General features: G+C 43.1%; 1 protein-coding gene across 2 annotated transcripts in view; it reads right to left on the bottom strand.

Annotated features, from left to right (window-relative positions):
- The window catches only part of CNIH3 (cornichon family AMPA receptor auxiliary protein 3), a 79,355-nt gene that overhangs the window by 35,102 nt on the left and 25,545 nt on the right, over nt 1-18,708 (bottom strand). For both annotated transcript variants that reach the window (XM_044448229.1, XM_044448237.1), the window contains exon 2: nt 831-899. In XM_044448229.1, the coding sequence (XP_044304164.1) occupies nt 831-899 (69 nt within the window). The remainder of the gene's footprint in view (nt 1-830; nt 900-18,708) is intronic.

The raw sequence follows: 18,708 nt of genomic DNA, 5'->3' as shown, positions 1-18,708 counted from the left end.
TGTAGCTTTTTTTCACCATATCTTTTGAACAGATGTTATGAGACAGAAGCCCCATAAGACCACTCTTCCTACTGAGAGTTACAGCTACAGTTACAGTATCAGTAAGTAGCAGAGGAAGAACTTCCCAATGTGCTCTTGATGGCAGTCGAAGAAGAACTGAGCTCTTGGTGGGAGCACTTCCCCGACACTGGGTGACTTTCATTCATGCACGGACTCTCAGCCTAGTCTACCTCACAGGGATGTTGTGACAATAAAATAAAGGGAGGAAGGGATTATGTAAGCTCTGTTTGTTTCCTTGCAAGAAAAGGGGAATAAGTAATAAAGATTATGCATAGCTTGCAATATGGTGAAGTGGATATCTGATTGCTCTTACAACTCTTCCTATGGGCATATTCAAACTATTTATTCATTATTACATTTATATCCTGCCTTTTCCTCTTCCAAGGACTGCAAGAGCAGCTCGCATGGTCCTTCTCTTCTCCTCTAGTGAGCTTCATAGCTGAATGTGAATGAGAGGCAAAAATTCCTGAGTTCTAGTCTAACACTCTATTGAGCCACAATAGTTCAATACCCATTGGTTTGTCTTTGCAAAAACAAAGTCAATTATGGATTGTATAAATAAACTGTTAGCTTGCACCTTTCCATTCCAGTTCCTCTCAGTTCAGAATCAGAAATACTTATGATCAAGATTCACCACTTTCATACATTAAAATAAAAAATAAGTTACATGAAATCATAAATCCTTATTCAATTCTGTACCATATTTTCTGTTGTCAGTGTAGTGTATCCATCAAAATTTAGTTTGAGTGAAAGAGCAGAATGGAACTCACCGCATGTGCTGGATTGCACTGGTCTATAGGGCTCTTGAAGTCTGTCTTTAACTCATCAAATGCAATTATCTGCAAAAGAGATTTTTCAAATATTGCAATTAGATTAACTTACAAATTTAGGCTTTTCTACCACTACAGGTGGTAAACTTCATTCTCAATTAATCAATGCTTTTAACTTTAATACTTTTAACTTTAATAGACTGAATCCAGATGAATTCTGTGAGTGAACTCAGTTTGCTCAGGTTGAACTCAGTGTACAAACCTGTGAGAAAAGCAATTGCTCTTTTAATGGACACTTTGTGGGCCCTTTTCCAATGCCCAATGCTTGTATTCTACTAACAAACTAGAAAACCAGCTGCGATACTCAATAGCAGCAAAAAGACAAAAAGCAGCTTAGTATTATAGCAGATACCTGATGCACTATCATGTGAGTTATTGCAGATGCCAAGACATCTTTAAAAAGCTAATGACCATGCTATTTATTTCTATTATTTATTTCTCTATGTGGTTTTGCACATAGAAAATCATACATGGGAACAGTACAGAGTGTGTAACATTTTGGTTATTGTTTTGTTTTGATATGCATGTTCAATTACTACCCATGCTGGCTCTCTAAGGTGCAAATTAAGACCAACATTTGCACTACATTTTTATACACTTTGTTGTACCTGAGTATAAATCTTACAGCTCAGAACAGGTAATTGTGAGGCTCTAATTTAGTTTCAGTAGCTCTCAAAGAATACATGTCAGTAGACAAAGCCTAAGCATCAAGCACTGAACTAGATATGGCATTACGTATGGGGAACTCTCTTGCGCAGATATTTCAATTTAATAGCTGCTGCATGGGGAAGCCTTCTTGGCCAGCTTCCTCGCCTGACTTTCTTCCTCTGTGCACCCAGGCACAACCAGTAGGCCCCTGCAACCACTGATGGAGGGCTGGAAGGAGAAATCACCTGTGAGCTGGATGGACACTCAGACAGCACTGCTGTGGCCAAGTCAACAGCCAAAAGGGCACAGCTCCAAAGCTCAGCCCAAAGTTGGCCTGCTTGGTTTTTCCAGGCCAGTCGCATGAATGCCTGGCAGAGCACACAGGTATCCCCACAATGCTCCTCTCCCAAGCAGAAGAGACACAGTGAGTGCCTGTCTGTGGGAGGCAAACGACTCCCACAGTGGATGCACTTCCAAAAAGGCACCTTGAGTGTCATTGGAAGACAAAAGAAAAAAAAAGAAAATAAGAAGGAAGAATTAGAGATGCAGAGATGACAGTGGGAGGGTACAGTGTATGTGTGGGGGGATAAGTATAACAAGGGATAAAGTGGGGTTTTTGAAGAAAGAACGAGAACAGAGGAGGAAAGACCCAAAGCCCCCACAAGGTCAAATGGAAGAGAACTGGGGAAAATGGAGCGAGCTCCTCCTAGATACACCAGGGGGCAGGAGGGAGGGGCTCCTATCAGAACAAGCCTAACTTGGAAAATCCTCCCAACAACAGGCTCTCCGCAGGCACAGAGTCCATATCTGTGGGACACAGAGACCATAAGGAACATATACATTTAAATCTGGTGTGTGTCAAATAGTTAATGGCAATTAACATTGACTAGCATCCTAGGTCACATTTCATAATGCTCACAAATGCAGACACTTAGCTTTACAATTCAGGCTTCTGATCATAGGAAGTCCCAAATTTTATCTGGGATATTTCAGAAGCTTGTTGTTTTGTTAATTTGCTTTTTATTTTCCATTCAGTTCAGTCCCTTATTTGTTGTTAGAGGTTTTTCATTTAATCTCTTTCTTTTCATTTGCTTCTCATAAAAATAAATATGGTTTGAAAACTTGACAAATGTCAGCAGTTCTATGGACATAGTTGCACTATGTAAAAACACAGTTCCTATCCACTATATTTATACTGCAAATTTGAAATCACTCATCATCCTTACTATTTTGTTTTATGACTAAAATCCTGACAAGGTAACATCTTGTTCTTGTGAGATCATATTAAGTTGTATTTTACACTATGTTTCTTCTCAAGTAATGTCCTGAATCATTTGTTATTGAAGTGCTTTTTAAAGAAAGATAAATTGTATCCTTCAATATGATGTACTTGGCTACCTTGGGAATGTTTTCCCTCAACAAGCGTTTGATTTCTTTGAATTAAGACGTCTCCCTCCGGAATATGTCCAAAGAGACTAACACAAATGAAGCCAGTGTGACATGGCAGTTAGAATGCTGGACTGAGACTTGGAAGACAGAGGTTCTAGTTCCCACTCAGGCATGAATGCCACTGGGTGATTTTGGACCAGCCACTGAATCTCAGCTTAATCAACCTCACAGAGTTGATTTAAGAATAAAAGGGTGGTAGAGGACTGTCCCTTGTCAGAGAAAAAAGGCAGAATATAAGGAAATCAGTAGCATAAAAACAACAATGAAACATTAACATACATTGAATTAGAGAAATCAAGACCAGCAATAGAATGTCAAAAACTAATGATCAGTAGAAAATTACAAATCTAAATAAATAATGTTGAGAAGATGCCATTTTGGCTTGCTTTCCTAACCCTAGATAATTTCCCCATGTCCTTCAAGAGATATTTACACTTATCCAAAGTTTACTATCTGACATGATACCATCTTTGTTTGTCCACATAGTAGAAAGAATAAGAAATAGAAGTATTACAGTTCTTGTAAGAATAAAGCACTTGCTTGCACTAGTTATTGAAAGGGGATTTTTACTTGCCTCCTGTGGCTGCTCTGACATATTATTTATTTCCACCCATATACCACCCAATAGCTGAAGTTCTCTAAGTGGTAGTTCATAAAACACTATGCAAACTTTCCAAAATACAAACATTTAAAAACAAATTAAAAATAGCTAAAACAACATATAATATAGGTAAACTTGTAAAACACCAGGGATAGTGAATCTGCTCAAGTCCTTAAATACCCTTGTAAGTCTTTAAATGCCTAGGCATAAAAGGAAACCTCAACCTGATGTTGACCAGATGCTAAGTTGGTGCCAGTAAAGAGATCATTCCACAGGGGGGTTTTTTTTTTTGGGGGGGGGGGGGGGGGGGGTGGGAATCAGTGAGAAGACCCTCCCTTTTTTTGCAGTCCTAATGTGAGAGGCATCTCTGTGTCCCCACCATAACTGCAATTACCTACTTTAAAAAATAACTAGTCATAATAATGAGGGCAATACCTTAAAGTTTTTCAAACTCCTTATACCAATCAAATGTTAAAAGTTTAAATAAGGGAAATTAAGCTAAATAAAGCTCTCTTGGGATAGTATTAAATTAACAATTTCTTCTCTTTTCTTTCTTTTATAGCAAAATAGCTGTTAGCACCTAAATCTACAAACACAAGCCTTTCATATAACATTAGGAACTTTGCTGAATGAAACTTAATTGTGAACAGACACTGTAGAAGAATATTGGCTGACGAGAAGGGCACTGCTAGTTAATATAGCTCTATATTAATTGTGCTGTGTGGAATCTTTATTTTAAGTTGGCTTCTAGCTCATTATAAAAAAGCCATACATCAGCAATGTTCTAATCTAGAAGCAACCCCAGTGTCACTGTATACTTTTCAATATAAGTAATAAAGAACCAAATACTCTGCGATGGATCCATTAAACAACCCACCCTGTTGTCCCGAGAATCACTCACTGCGTCCCGAGAGTCATACAAATACCTGTCCCTAAAAATAAGGAAACAATTTTACTCCTGAAAGCATTTGAAACTATTGGCCTGACCAATACAAATAAAATTAAAGGAGTGATAATGTATCCCCCACACACAGGCATTCTGGGGAACCTGTGTGTCTGGGAAGGTTTTATTTTTGAAAATAAACATTTGTTCAGGAAATTGAAAAAAAATCTGATTTTGTCAATGACTAGATTGACAGAACAAAGGTACATGACAATCCAAGAAATGCAGACAACATGGATTTAACAAAACTGCACATCCCTAGTTTGAGATCATCATCATACAGATATTGCCAAGCCTCAGAACTTTGGACAATCTCTCCCACTGCGTTATGTGTATGTTAAATAGTGGGGGCGGGGGGGGGATGATGGAACCCTGAGGGGGGCCTCAGGCTGTCACAGCATGTACAGGAATCCACCACCTGAGATTCCTCCTCCTCCAAAAAACTGGCGCCACCATACAATGATGGCTCCCAATCCCATCTCTGATGGATGCCTCACAAGGTATGGAAAACCACCAAAAGATCCAGCAGAACTAACAGGGCCATACTCTTGCTGCCTACTTCCTGGTGAAAGCAGTATCTGTCTTACAATCAGGCCTGAATTAACAGCGACTGAGCAAGAAAGGGATCTTGGGCTAGTAGTAGAGAGCTCGATGAAAATGTCAGCCCAGTACTCAGCTGCTGTGAAAAAGCATGAAGGCTAGGCATAAATAGGAATAGAACAGAAAATAGAGCTATACACCCCTTATACAAATACTTGCTACCACACTCAAACTATTTGTGGTTGCCTCACCTGAGTAAGCACATTATCGAGTTGGAAAAGGTACAGAGACAGGCAATGAAAATAATCAGGCGGCTATGAAAATAATCAGGGACTAGAGGAGTGGCTACAAGAACTGGGATAATTTAACTCACAAAAAAGGCAAGTAAGGGAAGGTATGATAAAGGCATTTAAAATAATGCATGGTGTGGAGAAAATAGAGGCGAAAACATTTTTCTCTCTCGTAACACTCAAACCCAGGGTCATCCCATGAAGATGATTGGTGGAAGGTTTAGGGCAGGCAAAAAGAAGTACTTTTTCGCAAATTCTATAATTACACTATGAATTAGTGGCCATGGAAAGTGATGATGGCCACCTATTTAGACAGCTTTAAAGGGACACTGGCCAGATTTCCAGAAGAGGAGGCTATCTGTGGCTACTAGCTTTGCTGGCCATGTGCTATCTCCTTTATCAAAAGTGGCATGGCTGCTCAGGAGTGGCATGGCTTCGTTGCTCAGGAGCTTGGACAGACAGAGGTCTTGCATCTATTCTGTTTGAGTGGTCCTGTGGTAGCTGGTACGCTACCATGTGTGCAGAGTGTTGGACTAGATGAACCTTTGGTCTGATCCAGCATGACTCTGCTTCCTGTTGTGTGTTCTGAAGCCACATTGAAATGGATTTTGCTCATCAGTCTCATGCAGAAATCCCTGGAGCTGAGCAGAAGAAACCACATGCTCTAGCACCTTGTTCAAGAATGAAATATGAAAGACCAGTTTCTAGTCTACCTTTCAGTTAATGTGCTTATATTCTTATTATGACTATCACAGCACTGTACTGCACTTCAGTCATCATCCCAGAAGGGCTTAAAAAACTTAGACCTAGAACTGTTCCTATCCTAGAGATCTTGCACATATCCTGATCTAAAGAATATGTTCCAGAACTCATTGCAACTCTGTCAGACACCTTCAGCACCAGGAAAGGAGTGTGTGTGATCCTGCAGGAGCAAGTAATTTCCTCAGTGGGCCAAGGTCTCTTAACCATAATTTTGGCTTTCCCATTGTGTCTCTTCTGTCTGTTCCTGTGGTATCAGATGATACTTACGAACAACACAATTTGCAATATAAGCACTTCTCCTTCCTTCTGATCTCCACAGTGCATGCATATGATCCATTTCAGCTCATGCTCCACAGGAGTACTGCACAATTAGTCCTGGACTAGATGCAGCAGTATCAAGTCCAGAATTGGTGTGGAAGTGAAAATACAAATGGTCAAAAAATCATTCCTGATTGCAAGGCTATCACAACAGAGCCTTCCAACCCTTTTAGTAGACACAGCACAACAGGAGGCTAGCTATTAGAGCATGACTGCAGGAAATCCTAGTTCAGGCCCCTAAATATCAAGTCTCTTATTCCTGAACAAGAACTTTTTGTTGTGCTCATAAAACAAGAGTGTGAGAGCCAAACTAGAGGTCAAGTTAATTCTGTGAATGCAATCCATATGAGGTTTCTGTTTCTTCCTTCCGTCTTTTCTTTTTCCTTTTTTTTTTTGGTCTACACAGGCACAGAGAAGCCTGAATATCTTCAGGACCAGGCAAGGTGTGGACAGGGACTTTCACTTGGTTTGCATTAGCCAATTTATCTTGGAAGAAATGCAGCACATGGTGGCCACTTTTTTTGACTTTGCAACTTCCAGCGAGAAGATTCCCCTTTAAGGCATATAGCCACTTTGGAAAGGTTATGTTTTTCAGGACTATAGCAGGCAAAGAAAGAGGTAAACATTTCTTTCTCACCTTGCAAGGGTGCTCAGCCTTCCCCACCTGTTACTATTATGTACCATCAAGTAATCTCTGACAAGACAGCTCTGTGGATAAATGCTCTCCAAAATTTCTTGTCCTTGACAGTCCTACTCAGCTCTTGTAACCTCAAGGTTGTGACTTCCTTTATGGAATTGATCCATCTCATAGCTGGTCTTCCCCCTTTTCTTCTGCCTTTGGCTTTCTGCAGCATGATTGTCTTCTCCAGTGAGTTTTGCCTTTTCATGATGTGTCTGAAGTATGACAACCTCAGTTTTGTCATTTTTGCTCCCAGGGAAAGTTCTTGCTGCTTTGATCAGGGACACACTTGTTTATTTTTCTGCTGGTCTAAGGTTTTCACAGGTTCTCCTCCAGCACCATGTTTTGAATGCATCTAGGTGGCCCTGAAGAGCAAATTACATTCTGTGCACGAACACATGCAAGTCAGATCCCATGGCCAGTGTTTCTGCTGAAAAACATTTTTGAAAGGGACCTGTTTTGACCAGAAAAGTGGCATGGCAGAGGTAATCTATTAATCCATTCCCCACTAGCTTTCTTTTTCTTCTCCATATCATTCCAATTTGCTCCTCATCTCACAAGACTACTAATGCATGCTTTCCTGCTTTTCAAACCCTTTGGAAGTAGCTGCTGTAGGCAGTGTTGCAGCTAGGTGACTTGAGACTCTAGATTTAAGGAACAATCCCATAGCCTCTAGATAGCCTTGGAGGGGGAGGGGGCATAGGATACTTTGGATTCCATGATCCAGCTGGAAACAGCACTCTGACTTTGGAAGGAGGAATCTGCAATCTGGTCCCTCCCGCTCACAGCTGGCACATACAGAACCATGTTGGCAACCATGTCGAGGTTGGGAACACAAACTTGGAAAGGAGTAAAAGGGGACATCTCAGTGGACAGAGGGGTAGAGTCCAGAAAGACCAGGATACAAGATACCTTGGGGCCTCTTCAGCTTCCTTCCCTCTCCTGCCAAAGTTTTTCTAGATGGGTAAAAAAGCTCATCCTGCACAAATGCAGGGTACGAGGATAGGGACAAGGACATCATCCCTGCCAGTCCCTCCATCCTGCACTGGTTGAATATAAGCTGCTGACTTTGGAGATGTGTGATACAACTGTGACCTTTATGGTGATCCAAATGTGAGTAGCTTTAGAAAGCCCTGGATGTAACTTCAGTTAACTCTTCCCTTCTCTCCCCACTCACTTTCCATTCCATGATTCTAGATTCCTGGTATGTTAGAGTAAACAAAACAAAAAAATATTTACCAACTCAGTTTAAAATGCAAAACTTCTCAGACTGTTTCTATTTTTAATTTTGTTGAGTAACACCATCACAACTACTGGGATAAAATGGAATTTACTCCTGCTACACTTAAACTCATTTACTTGGAAATAAATAAACATATTGTTGTAGAAAAGCAGGTTGCTTACCTGTAACTGATGTTCTTCAAGTGGCCATCTGTGCAGTCACACATATGGGTGCTGCGCCTGTGCAGTGCCTATGGCCGGGAGTTTGATAGCTAACGGTTTTGGCGGGAAACTCCACTGTCCCCCCTGCAGTAGTATATATGGAGCGGAGTGTCCGCCATTTTCCAGTCTTTGATAGACCGGACGTTCGCTCTCTAGAGAAAAAATTTAAACTAAGGAAAAACGTTGTCGGTACCGATGACAACTTAAGAAATATGGTGTAGGTACCGAGCATAAAGAACAGTATGGTACCGATAACAAGTTCCACCCATTGACACTGAGCAGGGCCAGCAGGTGGGTTATGTGACTGCACAGATGGCCACTCGAAGAACATCAGTTACAGGTAAGCAACCTGCTTTTCTTGTCGTGGCCTCTGTGCATCACACATATGGGCAGATTAGAAAGCTTACCCTGACTGGAGGAGGGGAGGTGTCATCAATGAAGAACAGCTGAAAGAACAGCTCTGCCAAAGAAACAGTCCTGTCTCGCACGAACATCCAAATGATAATGCTTAGCGAATGTGCATGGAGTGGCCCAGGTGGCCGCCCTGCAGACATCGTCAATCGGGACACCCGCCGCGAAGGCTGAAGAAGCAGCTACTGCTCGTGTAGAATGACTGCTTGGGACTGTAGGTAAGTCTATCTTAGCCAACTGGTAGGACAAACTTATAGTGTGAACTATCCATTTGGAGAGTCTTTGACGGGTAACAGGAGAACCTTGCTCCTGCTCAGAGTATTTAACAAAGAGCCGATTGGAGCAACAGATAGATTCAGTCCTTGATCTATAAAAGGCTAAGCAGCGCCATACATCGAGCGCATGAAAGGATCTCTCAATCGGATTCGATGGAGATGGAAAAAAAGCAGGTAAGATGATCTCTTGACTCAAGTGAAAAGTAGTAGCCACTTTCGGTAGAAAAGACGGATCCATTCACAGAACTTTCTTTCTCCCTATGAAAATTCAAATATTGAGGGTCTACCCTGAGGGCACAGAGCTCACTAGCTCTTCGAGCTGATGTAATTGCTACAAGAAATGCTGTCTTCCAAGAAACAAGGCGCAAATCAATAGTCACCAAAGGTTTAAATGGAGCTCTGGTTAGTGCTTGTAATACCACTGAAAGACTCCAAGTAGGCATAACTGGTCTGATCGTCAGATGGAGGTTATGCAGTCCTTTAAGGAATCTCTTTATCAGTGGTTGAGAAAAAAAGGAGGATCCCTGAATTGTACCACAGTAGTAAGAAACTGCCGCCGTGTACACCTTTATGGAAGATGGTTTAAGTCCTAAATGGTGGAGTTCTAAGAGAAACTGAAGAATATTCACTATGGATGCTGAATATGGAAGAAATGAACGAGACTCAGCAAAAGTAGAGAATCACCGCCACTTTGCCTCATATGATTTTTGGGTTGACAGTCTTAACACAGATTCAAGAATGCTCTGAATCTCTGGGTGGAAAACAGTCGAATCCGATGAAGCAGGGAAAAGCAACGGATTCGAAGCCTTGATTCGAGTGTCGGATCCGGGGACACGATCTGTAGAAGAGGTACACGCCATCAGTACCGAGTCAGTACCGACAGTTATCGAATCTGCCAGGCTGTTAATTTCAGCGATGTTAAATCCGGGTGGCGAACTGTGCCCTCTTGCTGAGTTATTAGATAAGGAACAGACGAAAGTTGAAGATATTCTTCGTGAGATATTCGAAGAAGTGTTGAAAACCATGCTTGGCGTGGCCACCATGGAGTTATCAGCAGTCCTGTGGCCCTGTCGTGAACTATCTTCGATATTACTCTCATAACTAGGGGAATCGGAGGGAAAGCGTAAAAGCTCATATTGCTCCAAGGGATCATAAAAGTATCCCCTGATGATCCTTGTCTGACTCCCGCTCTTGAGCAAAAATTCTCACATACCCTGTTCTGCCGGGTAGCGAACAAGTCCATGTCTGGATGCCCCCAGCGATGGAAGAGTTGGTCACATATCTGTCGATCCAGCTCCCACTTGTAAGATGTCGACATTTGTCCGCTTAGAAGATCGGCCTCGACATTGTCCGTACCGGCTAGATGTACTGCTACGAGAGCAATGTCTCTCGGGATGCACCAGTTCCATATCTGTATCAATAGCCGAGCCAACATGGGTGACTTTGTCCTGCCTTGTTTGTTCAGATAAAAGACTGTAGCATTGTTGTCCGAGGTTATCTGAACAACTTGGTGCCGAAGAACATCCTCGAACAATCATAGGGCCTTGAATACTGCCAGAAGTTCCAGGAAATTGATATGATGCTTAGACTCCTGTAGATTCCAAACACCTTGAGTGCATAGATCTGAACACACTGCTCCCCATCCAAGCAGGGATGCATCGGTACCGAGAGTCACTGTAGGGCACTGGGGTCGGAACGGAACCCCAACATTTAAGTTGGCTGGAACTGTCCACCATATCAGAGATTGTAGAACAGAGGACGGGAGTCGAATTAACTTCGTAGACAAGTCCTTTTGTGGTCGAAACATCTTGTTGAAGTAGAGCTGGAGAGGGCGAAGTCGAAGTCTGGCATTTGGATCGATGGCGACCAACACGGCCATGTGTCCCAAGAGTCTTTGGATAGATCGGGCAGGAACTGTCCTGTCCCATCGCCTTCGATGGATGTGTCGAGCAAGAGTATGCTGCCTGTCTCGTGGAAGGAATGCTTTTGCCACCATGGAATCCAGACGGGCTCCGATGAATTGATCATCTGCGCAGGAACAAGAGAGGATTTCTCAAGATTAATGCAAAGTCCAAGATCCTGCAGTAGGGTGCAAGTCATATGTATAGAGGAAAAAAGTTCTTCTCTGGTCTGAGAGACTAATAACCAATCGTCGAGATAGGGGTATATTTGAACACCACGTAGTCGGAGATATGTGCAGACCAGGGCCATGCACTTTGTAAAGACCCTCAGGGCCATAGCCAGCCCAAACAGGAGCACCGTGAATTCGAAGATTTCAGAACCAATGGCAAAACTGAGGAAACGCCTATGACACAGATGGATCGAAATGTGGAAATAGGCGTCCCTCAAGTCCAATGAGGCAAACCAGTCCTCTTGCCTCAGCAACGGTAGAATGTTTTGAAGGGTGGTCATCCGAAATTTCTTTGGTGTTATAAATCTATTAATAGCTCTTAGATCCAATATTGGTTGGAGACCCCCATCCTGTTTCGGGACCATAAATTATCTAGAACAGAATCCGTGGAGTCCTTCAAATAGAGACAAATGATGAACCACTCCTTTACAAAGGAGCTGGTGAACTTCGTCCAACAATATGGGCGAGCATGGAGTAAACCGGATCAGACTCGATGGTGGAACAATGTCGAATTCTATTCAATATCCGTGCTGAATGATGGATAACACCCACCGATCAGATGTGATGGACTCCCAAATGGGGAGTCGGCCTTTCAGCCGGTCCCCAAATGAGAGAGGGAAAGGTGGGAATGGGAGCAGAGGAAAGGTACACCTGTCCCATCAGCGTTGGCACTTGTCACCATCAAAATGGCAGTGGCCTTGTTGGAATCGCTGAGGCGGCTGTTGTCTGCGGCGTTGCTAGAGGTGCTGTGGCTATTGTCAGGGCTGATACTGCTGTCGGTAATGTGGACGGGTCCAAGACCACTTACGTCTAGGCTGAGGCTGCATCTCCATGCATCGAGCCGTCATCCTAGACTCGTGTATCTTCTTTAACTTGTGGTCAGTCTTCGTGTTGAAGAGGCCGGACCCGTCAAAGGGCATCTCCTCAATCCTTCTCTTCATCTCCTCCAGAAAGTTGCAATTACGCAACCAAGCATGTCGTCGGAGGGATATGGCACTGACTAAGGCCCTCAAATCGGTATCCACATGGTGTCTGGCCGTGGAGAGCTGTTGTACTGCGACCTGCATGACCTCCTTTATGAAAACCCTTGCAAGGTTGCCTTGTTTGTCTGGGAGAGCGGCAATGATGTTGTCCAGGCGCTGCATTATAAAATATTGGTAGCGCGCCAATGTCGCCTCATAATTGGAGATTCGCAGGCCAAGTCCAGAGGCCACATAGACTCGGCGTGCGAGGGAGTCAATCTTCCTCCCTTCCTTGTCACGGGGCGCGGTGTGACCCCTTGCCTCTCGGCCCTGAGAAGACTCCACCATGACCGAGTTTGGTCTAGGGCGACGTAGGAGGAACGGGAGTCCTCCTTCTGAACCCAATACATGGCTTCGTATCTCCTTGATGTTGGTTGAGGGTGAGCCGGGAGGTCCCATGGCTGGGTCATCGCCTGACGCAGAATTGTAATAAGCAGCAAGGCGATGGAGGTCGATTGTTCACCCCGGACCACACTGTAGAACCGATCGGTGCTGGGACCGGGCTGGTGCTGAGCCTCGATCTCCAGCGACCAAACCAGCCTGGACATCAACTCTGCAAAGGAGATATGCGGCTCTTCTGGTGATCCGGGGCCCTGAGATGTGACAGCAGCATCAGGTTAAGTCAAATCAACCTCGGACTCATCCGAGTCCATCCAATAGGGAGCTGGAATGCTGGAGGAAGAATCTCCTGGCGACACTGATCTACCGCTCTCCCTAGTCGGTGCCGGTTTTTTGTTTTTTAGAAAACAAGAAGAGGAGGAACGAAGAGACTAACAGGAACACTAACGAGCAATAAGGGCGAGGAAATATGAACTTGGAAAAAGGAGAAAGAGAAATCGCAAAAGCGGAGAAGAATGAGAAACGATCTTAGCAAGAGCGAAAGCAGTACGAGGCACAACGAACGGCGAAGACTGGAAAATGGCAGACACTCTGCTCCATATATACTACTACGGGGGGAGGGGAGCGGAGTTTCCCACCAAAACCATTAGCTATCAATCTCCCAGCCATAGGCACTGCGCAGGTGTAGCACCCGTATGTGTGCTTTTTGAACTAAAAAGGAAGGATGCTGCAGTAAGCAGGGCTAGCACCAGTGGGCCCTGGTATTCCATGCCAGTCCAGTAGCAGATGTTGCCAATGTTGGTCAGTGCCCCCATCGTTTGTTACACGTTGGGTAGGTGTATGGGGGCTGCTGAAGTCCCATCTGGCTAAACCAGTGACTGTGGAAACTGCTTGAATTTGGGGACATGATAGGTGGAGAGAGGATTTAACTTCCTCTTCTTTATACATAACTTCCCTCAAAACATGCCTTTCCCAAAACGCCTTTTCCTCAGAAGGAGGGACAATTTGCAGGCTTGAGTACACTACTGGGCCAGCCACTTACCTGTCTTTTCTGGGACTGCTTCAGGCCTGTGGATTCTGATGGACAGAAGAACAGAGGAAAAGGCCTGCAAAAAGACCATCAACTGGCCACAAATAATGTTGCAGCATTTAGTGTAAGACACATTTATTTAGTATTTGAGAATGACAGATTTTCTTAGGTTCCCTGGTAGAAAAGTAGTATAACAATTTTATTAATATGCTTGCTTTACGCACATTTGCACATCACACACAGCTTGATCTTAATGTTCACCTTGTTTGATGAAAAGACCATATTCTGTGCCAGCTTCCAGCATACTCATCGATGCCAAGTGTTCTCCATAAACAAGATTATGCATCATGGTGATGCATAGAGCAGAAATTTTGTGATGCCATTGCCTGATTTTTCAATAGAGCTTCAAGTATGAATATATTTATAGATGTACATGTTCCTCCAGAGAATGACAGCTTTGAATACAGAAGGTATTACATAAGCAAGAGACCCTATTCCTATAAAAAGAGAATGGGCTGAAAAGTGTTTGGATTTGTACAAGTAGAATCAATTGCAGGTCTGCATTTTAGAGGCCTTGCTTTTGCTTCTGAATCTGAAGAGGAATGCTTTTGTGTTGGATGTTTGATTTTATAATTCAACTCAGAGGGTCTGAAAACAAAAGCAATTGCTGTGTTGCAAAGGTCCAATCTGAACAATGTGATTTTGGATGAACATATTTTTTTGAAAAGAAAGGAAAACCAGAATGCTACAATGGAAAGCCTAGAACAGCTGAGAGTTGATTTAACTGGGCAAAGAAGATTCTAATGGGTGCACTGGAGAACATGGATATTTATGTCATGAATTACTGCCCAACCTTCCCCTGACCAATGTCTTCTGCATGTTTTAGACTCCAACCCCCATCATTCCTGCCCACTGGCCATTCTGGCTGAAGCTGATGGTAGTTGTAGGCCAAAACATAAGGCAGGCACCATGTTGGAAAAAGCTGCTATAGCACTAGAACCTACCTAGGATAAACAGCCAATGACTGTCCTATTTATCCAGTAAGGAGGCAAAGCAAGTTCAGTTTGACTCCTCACCACCGGAAGGACAGCTGGAAGGAGCATTAACAGTCCCCTTCAAGGCATATTATAGCATATATGGAATTCACTCCCCAAAGAGGTCCGCCTGGCACCGTCGTTACTGGTTTTTCGGTGCCAGGTAAAGACCTTTTTATTTAAACATCATTTTAATTGTTAAAATATATGATCTGGCCAGGGCAACTTCTTCTTCCTTCTCTTTTCTCCTCCTATATTATTTATTTACTTATTTTATACTGTTATTTTTAATTTTATATTATTATGTTTGAAACTCAGTGTATTTTTTGTATTTTTGTAATTTATTATGTTCTATTGTATTTCAATGTATTTTATTGTGTTGTAAGCCGCCCCGAGGCTTCGGCAAGGGGCGGCATAGAAATGTTATAATAATGCTGTTGCTGTTTCTTGCAGGATCTATGCATAAGGTGCCAATTATTGCTGAACAGCACAGTAAATGTCTGTCCATTCTGAATAAGTTTGCAATTTAACAGCAACATAATCCATCTGGTGTTCCACAAGAAAATACTGTACAGCAAAGGTGAGAGTCAAAGCACTTTGTAAAGGGACAGCTAATTATGGCAAACTGTAAACTAAATACTGAATAATGCAAATAGCCTTGATTTCTTAGAATCAGTATTTCTTCAGAATTCTCACTCCTAGGATTCCACACATCAAAAATCTGATTTGTCCCCAAAGTGTTATTTGCATATTTAGGTGTGGCTCTTCCTTTAGAAAAAAAAAGTCAGGACAATCTGTCCTTCACTATTAGCAAATGCACATAGGACTATTCTGAATATGACCACATACCACAGTTTCCTTATATTTGCACAATCAGTACTTTGTTTCCCCATTACACAGTTATTTAGGCCTCACATTCCTACAAGGTATTGCCTATGCCAGTGATGGTGAATTTTTTAGAGACTGAGTCCCCAAACTGCAACCCAAAACCCACTTATTTACTGCAAAGTGCCAACACTGCAATAAAACCTGAATATGATGCTGCAAATTCAAATATGCCAGGGGGACAGCACAACATTAATTAGAACATATCTTTGCTAAATCTTAGATATTAAACTTCAATTTTTCATAAGAAAACTCAAAGCTAAAATCTTGTGTTAATAAAAACAAATGTATTAAAACTCACAGCCAGTCCAAGCAAATATATATATATATCCTTGGCAGTACACTGACCGGCCATGTGAAAGCTCGGTCAAGTCACAGCTAATGAATTGTGGCTTGTGACATCATTGCCTGGCACCACTAATCCTTTCCAAGCATGCGCATGACCCCTGTGTGTGCTGCTATCCAATGCTCGGCTGCTGGGGCGATGCTGGGGTGACTTGGCACACGTGCCATAGGTTCGCCATTACTGGCCTATGCAGTTGTAGGTTCAAACCCTGAAGATTTCCCCCATCATGTAAGGGGCTGAATCTTTGCAGGAGAGGAAGATCCACAGACCAGCAGTACTGCATCTCTTTTGTATGCACAACACACCCGGTTCAAAGAAGATAAGTAGTATGGCCAGTAAAAATGCTGAAGAGCCTCCATAAATCAGCAAAGAAAGCACTTGGATGGACCAATGATCCATCTCAGTTTGAGACAGCTTCACATCTTGGGCTAATGCAGAGAAACTTACCAGTAACAGATTGTTACCAAATTGCTTACCTTCTACCAGGGCTTTTTTTGTCATAGAACGCACCGGAACAGCATTCCAGCACCATTTTTTGACGGATTTTTCCAAGTGATTGTGAATCGTCCTGTTGGGTGTAGCAGGTCGGCAGCAAAAATCATTAACATAGTGCCTGCGAGCTGCTTGTGTGTCGGCGCTGATTGTTGGCGCTGATTGTGAGGGCGCTGCTTGGCTTGGGGCGCTGCTCAGCTTGGGATCGGTCATGTGGTTGCGCGCTGAGTGCTTACTGCCGGCAGCGACAATTGTGTAAAAGTGTGACCCCAAGACGTGAGTTCCAGCATCTTTTTTTTTTTTAACAAAAAAAAGCACTGCCTTCTACAAACAAACTAAATGTGAAGTACATTTCCTTTATTAAGAAAGAGGGTTAAATAACAGTTATGTGAATGTGATCAGGAAATAGGAATTAGCCCAGAACAAGGAGGATACAATAAGTCTAAAAGTTAAAAAGACAGCAACACACATCCCAATGCCAACTGCATGGATATATTTTTCCTGTTGTGCTTAGATATGTCTTCAACAAGGGAAATTCTTCACTGCTGTTAAATCTTCCTAAAGGGGTAGTTGCCCTTCTTGGGTAAGCCACAATGGAAATCCTCCCATTTTAGGCAGTATTTAAGCCTCCTGAAAAGAATCACACAAACATCTCTGGAGCTGCCTTTTGCCCTTGAAGGAAGCAGTTATTGGCACTAACAGGGCAGAGTGGCTAGTATATCACAATGTTACTTTATTTTGTGTGTTTCTTTTTTCATGGAATTTAGAATTCACTTTTCAAAAGAGTCATTATATTTAGAGCACCAATTCTTCCATAAATGCAAACATAGAACTGATCTACTGGACTTTATTTATGAATAAAGGAAGATTGAGTAAGATTGCCAAGTTCCAGGGGAGTCTATTTTCCTTTAAAAACTATTCGTAGAAGTGGTGTTGCCAGTTAGTATGGTCAAATGCAAAAACGGGCAGGACTCATACACTTTTGTAGCTGTAATTCAGTAGGAGCAGCAGGACCATCCCAAGATGTTTTATTGCATAAGACAAAAGGCAAGATGGTACCCAGTTGATTCAAACATGAATTTACTACCAAATTTTATGTTGTTAAAATCATAACATTTATTTATTTATTTAGAAAATTTCTATGCCGCCCCATTCGCCGAAGCCTCAGGGCGGCTTACAAATAAATTAATTAAAATACAATAAATTAACAATATAAAACAAGTTAACAATATAAAATAAGTCACCCTGGCCAAAAAATAAAATAAATAAATACTATTAACAGTTAAAATGACGCTTGAATAAAAAGGTCTTCTCCTGGCGCCGAAAAACAAATAACGATGGTGCCAGGCGGACCTCTCTGGGGAGCGCATTCCATAGATTGGGCACCACCGCAGAGAAAGCCCTCCTCCGAGTATATACCCTCCTAATTTCCTTCACGGAGGGTTCCTGGAGAAGGGCCTCTCCCGCTGATCTCAGGGGGCAGGCGGGCATATATGGACGTAAGCGCTCCTTCAGGTAACCAGGACCCAAGCCATTTAGGGCTTTATAGGTCATCACCAACACCTTAAATTGGGCCCGGACTTCAATGGGAAGCCAGTGAAGCTGACGGAGGACTGGAGTCATATAAGCATAACACCCAGTCCCCGTCAGCAGCCTGGTAGCTCTATTTTGAACCAATTGAAGTATCCGGACCGTCTTCAAGGGTAGCCCCACGTAGAGCGCATTACAGAAGTCAAGGCGGGAAGTCACCAACGCGTGTGTCACTGTCGTCAGGCAGACGTACTCCAGGTAGGGGCGCAGCTGGTGGATCAGCCAAAGCTGAAGGAAAGCGCTCCTCGCCACCACTGTCACCTGAGCTTCCAGTGAAAGCTCTGGGTCAAGGAGCACTCCCAAGCTGCGGACCTTGTCCCTAAGAGGGAGTGCAACCCCATTCAGGACTAGGTTCAATTCACCCTCACCGAAGCCCGATCCGCCAACCAACAGGACCTCCGTCTTGTCTGGATTGAGCTTCAGTTTATTGACCCTCATCCAGCCCATTACCTCGGCCAGGCACCGGTTCAGCACAGCCACTGCCTCACCTGGATTGGTGGAAAATGAGAGGTAGAGCTGGTGTCATCAGCGTACTGATGATTCCGCAGCCCACACCTCCTGATGACCTCTCCCAGCGGTTTCATGTAGTT

Source organism: Varanus komodoensis, unplaced genomic scaffold (assembly GCF_004798865.1).
Source record: "Varanus komodoensis strain SLA01 unplaced genomic scaffold, ASM479886v1 scaffold1, whole genome shotgun sequence".
In the NCBI taxonomy this organism is placed as follows: Eukaryota; Metazoa; Chordata; class Lepidosauria; order Squamata; family Varanidae; genus Varanus; species Varanus komodoensis.
The sequence above is the reverse complement of the archived record's forward strand: the minus strand, read 5'-3'. Positions and strand labels throughout refer to the sequence as shown.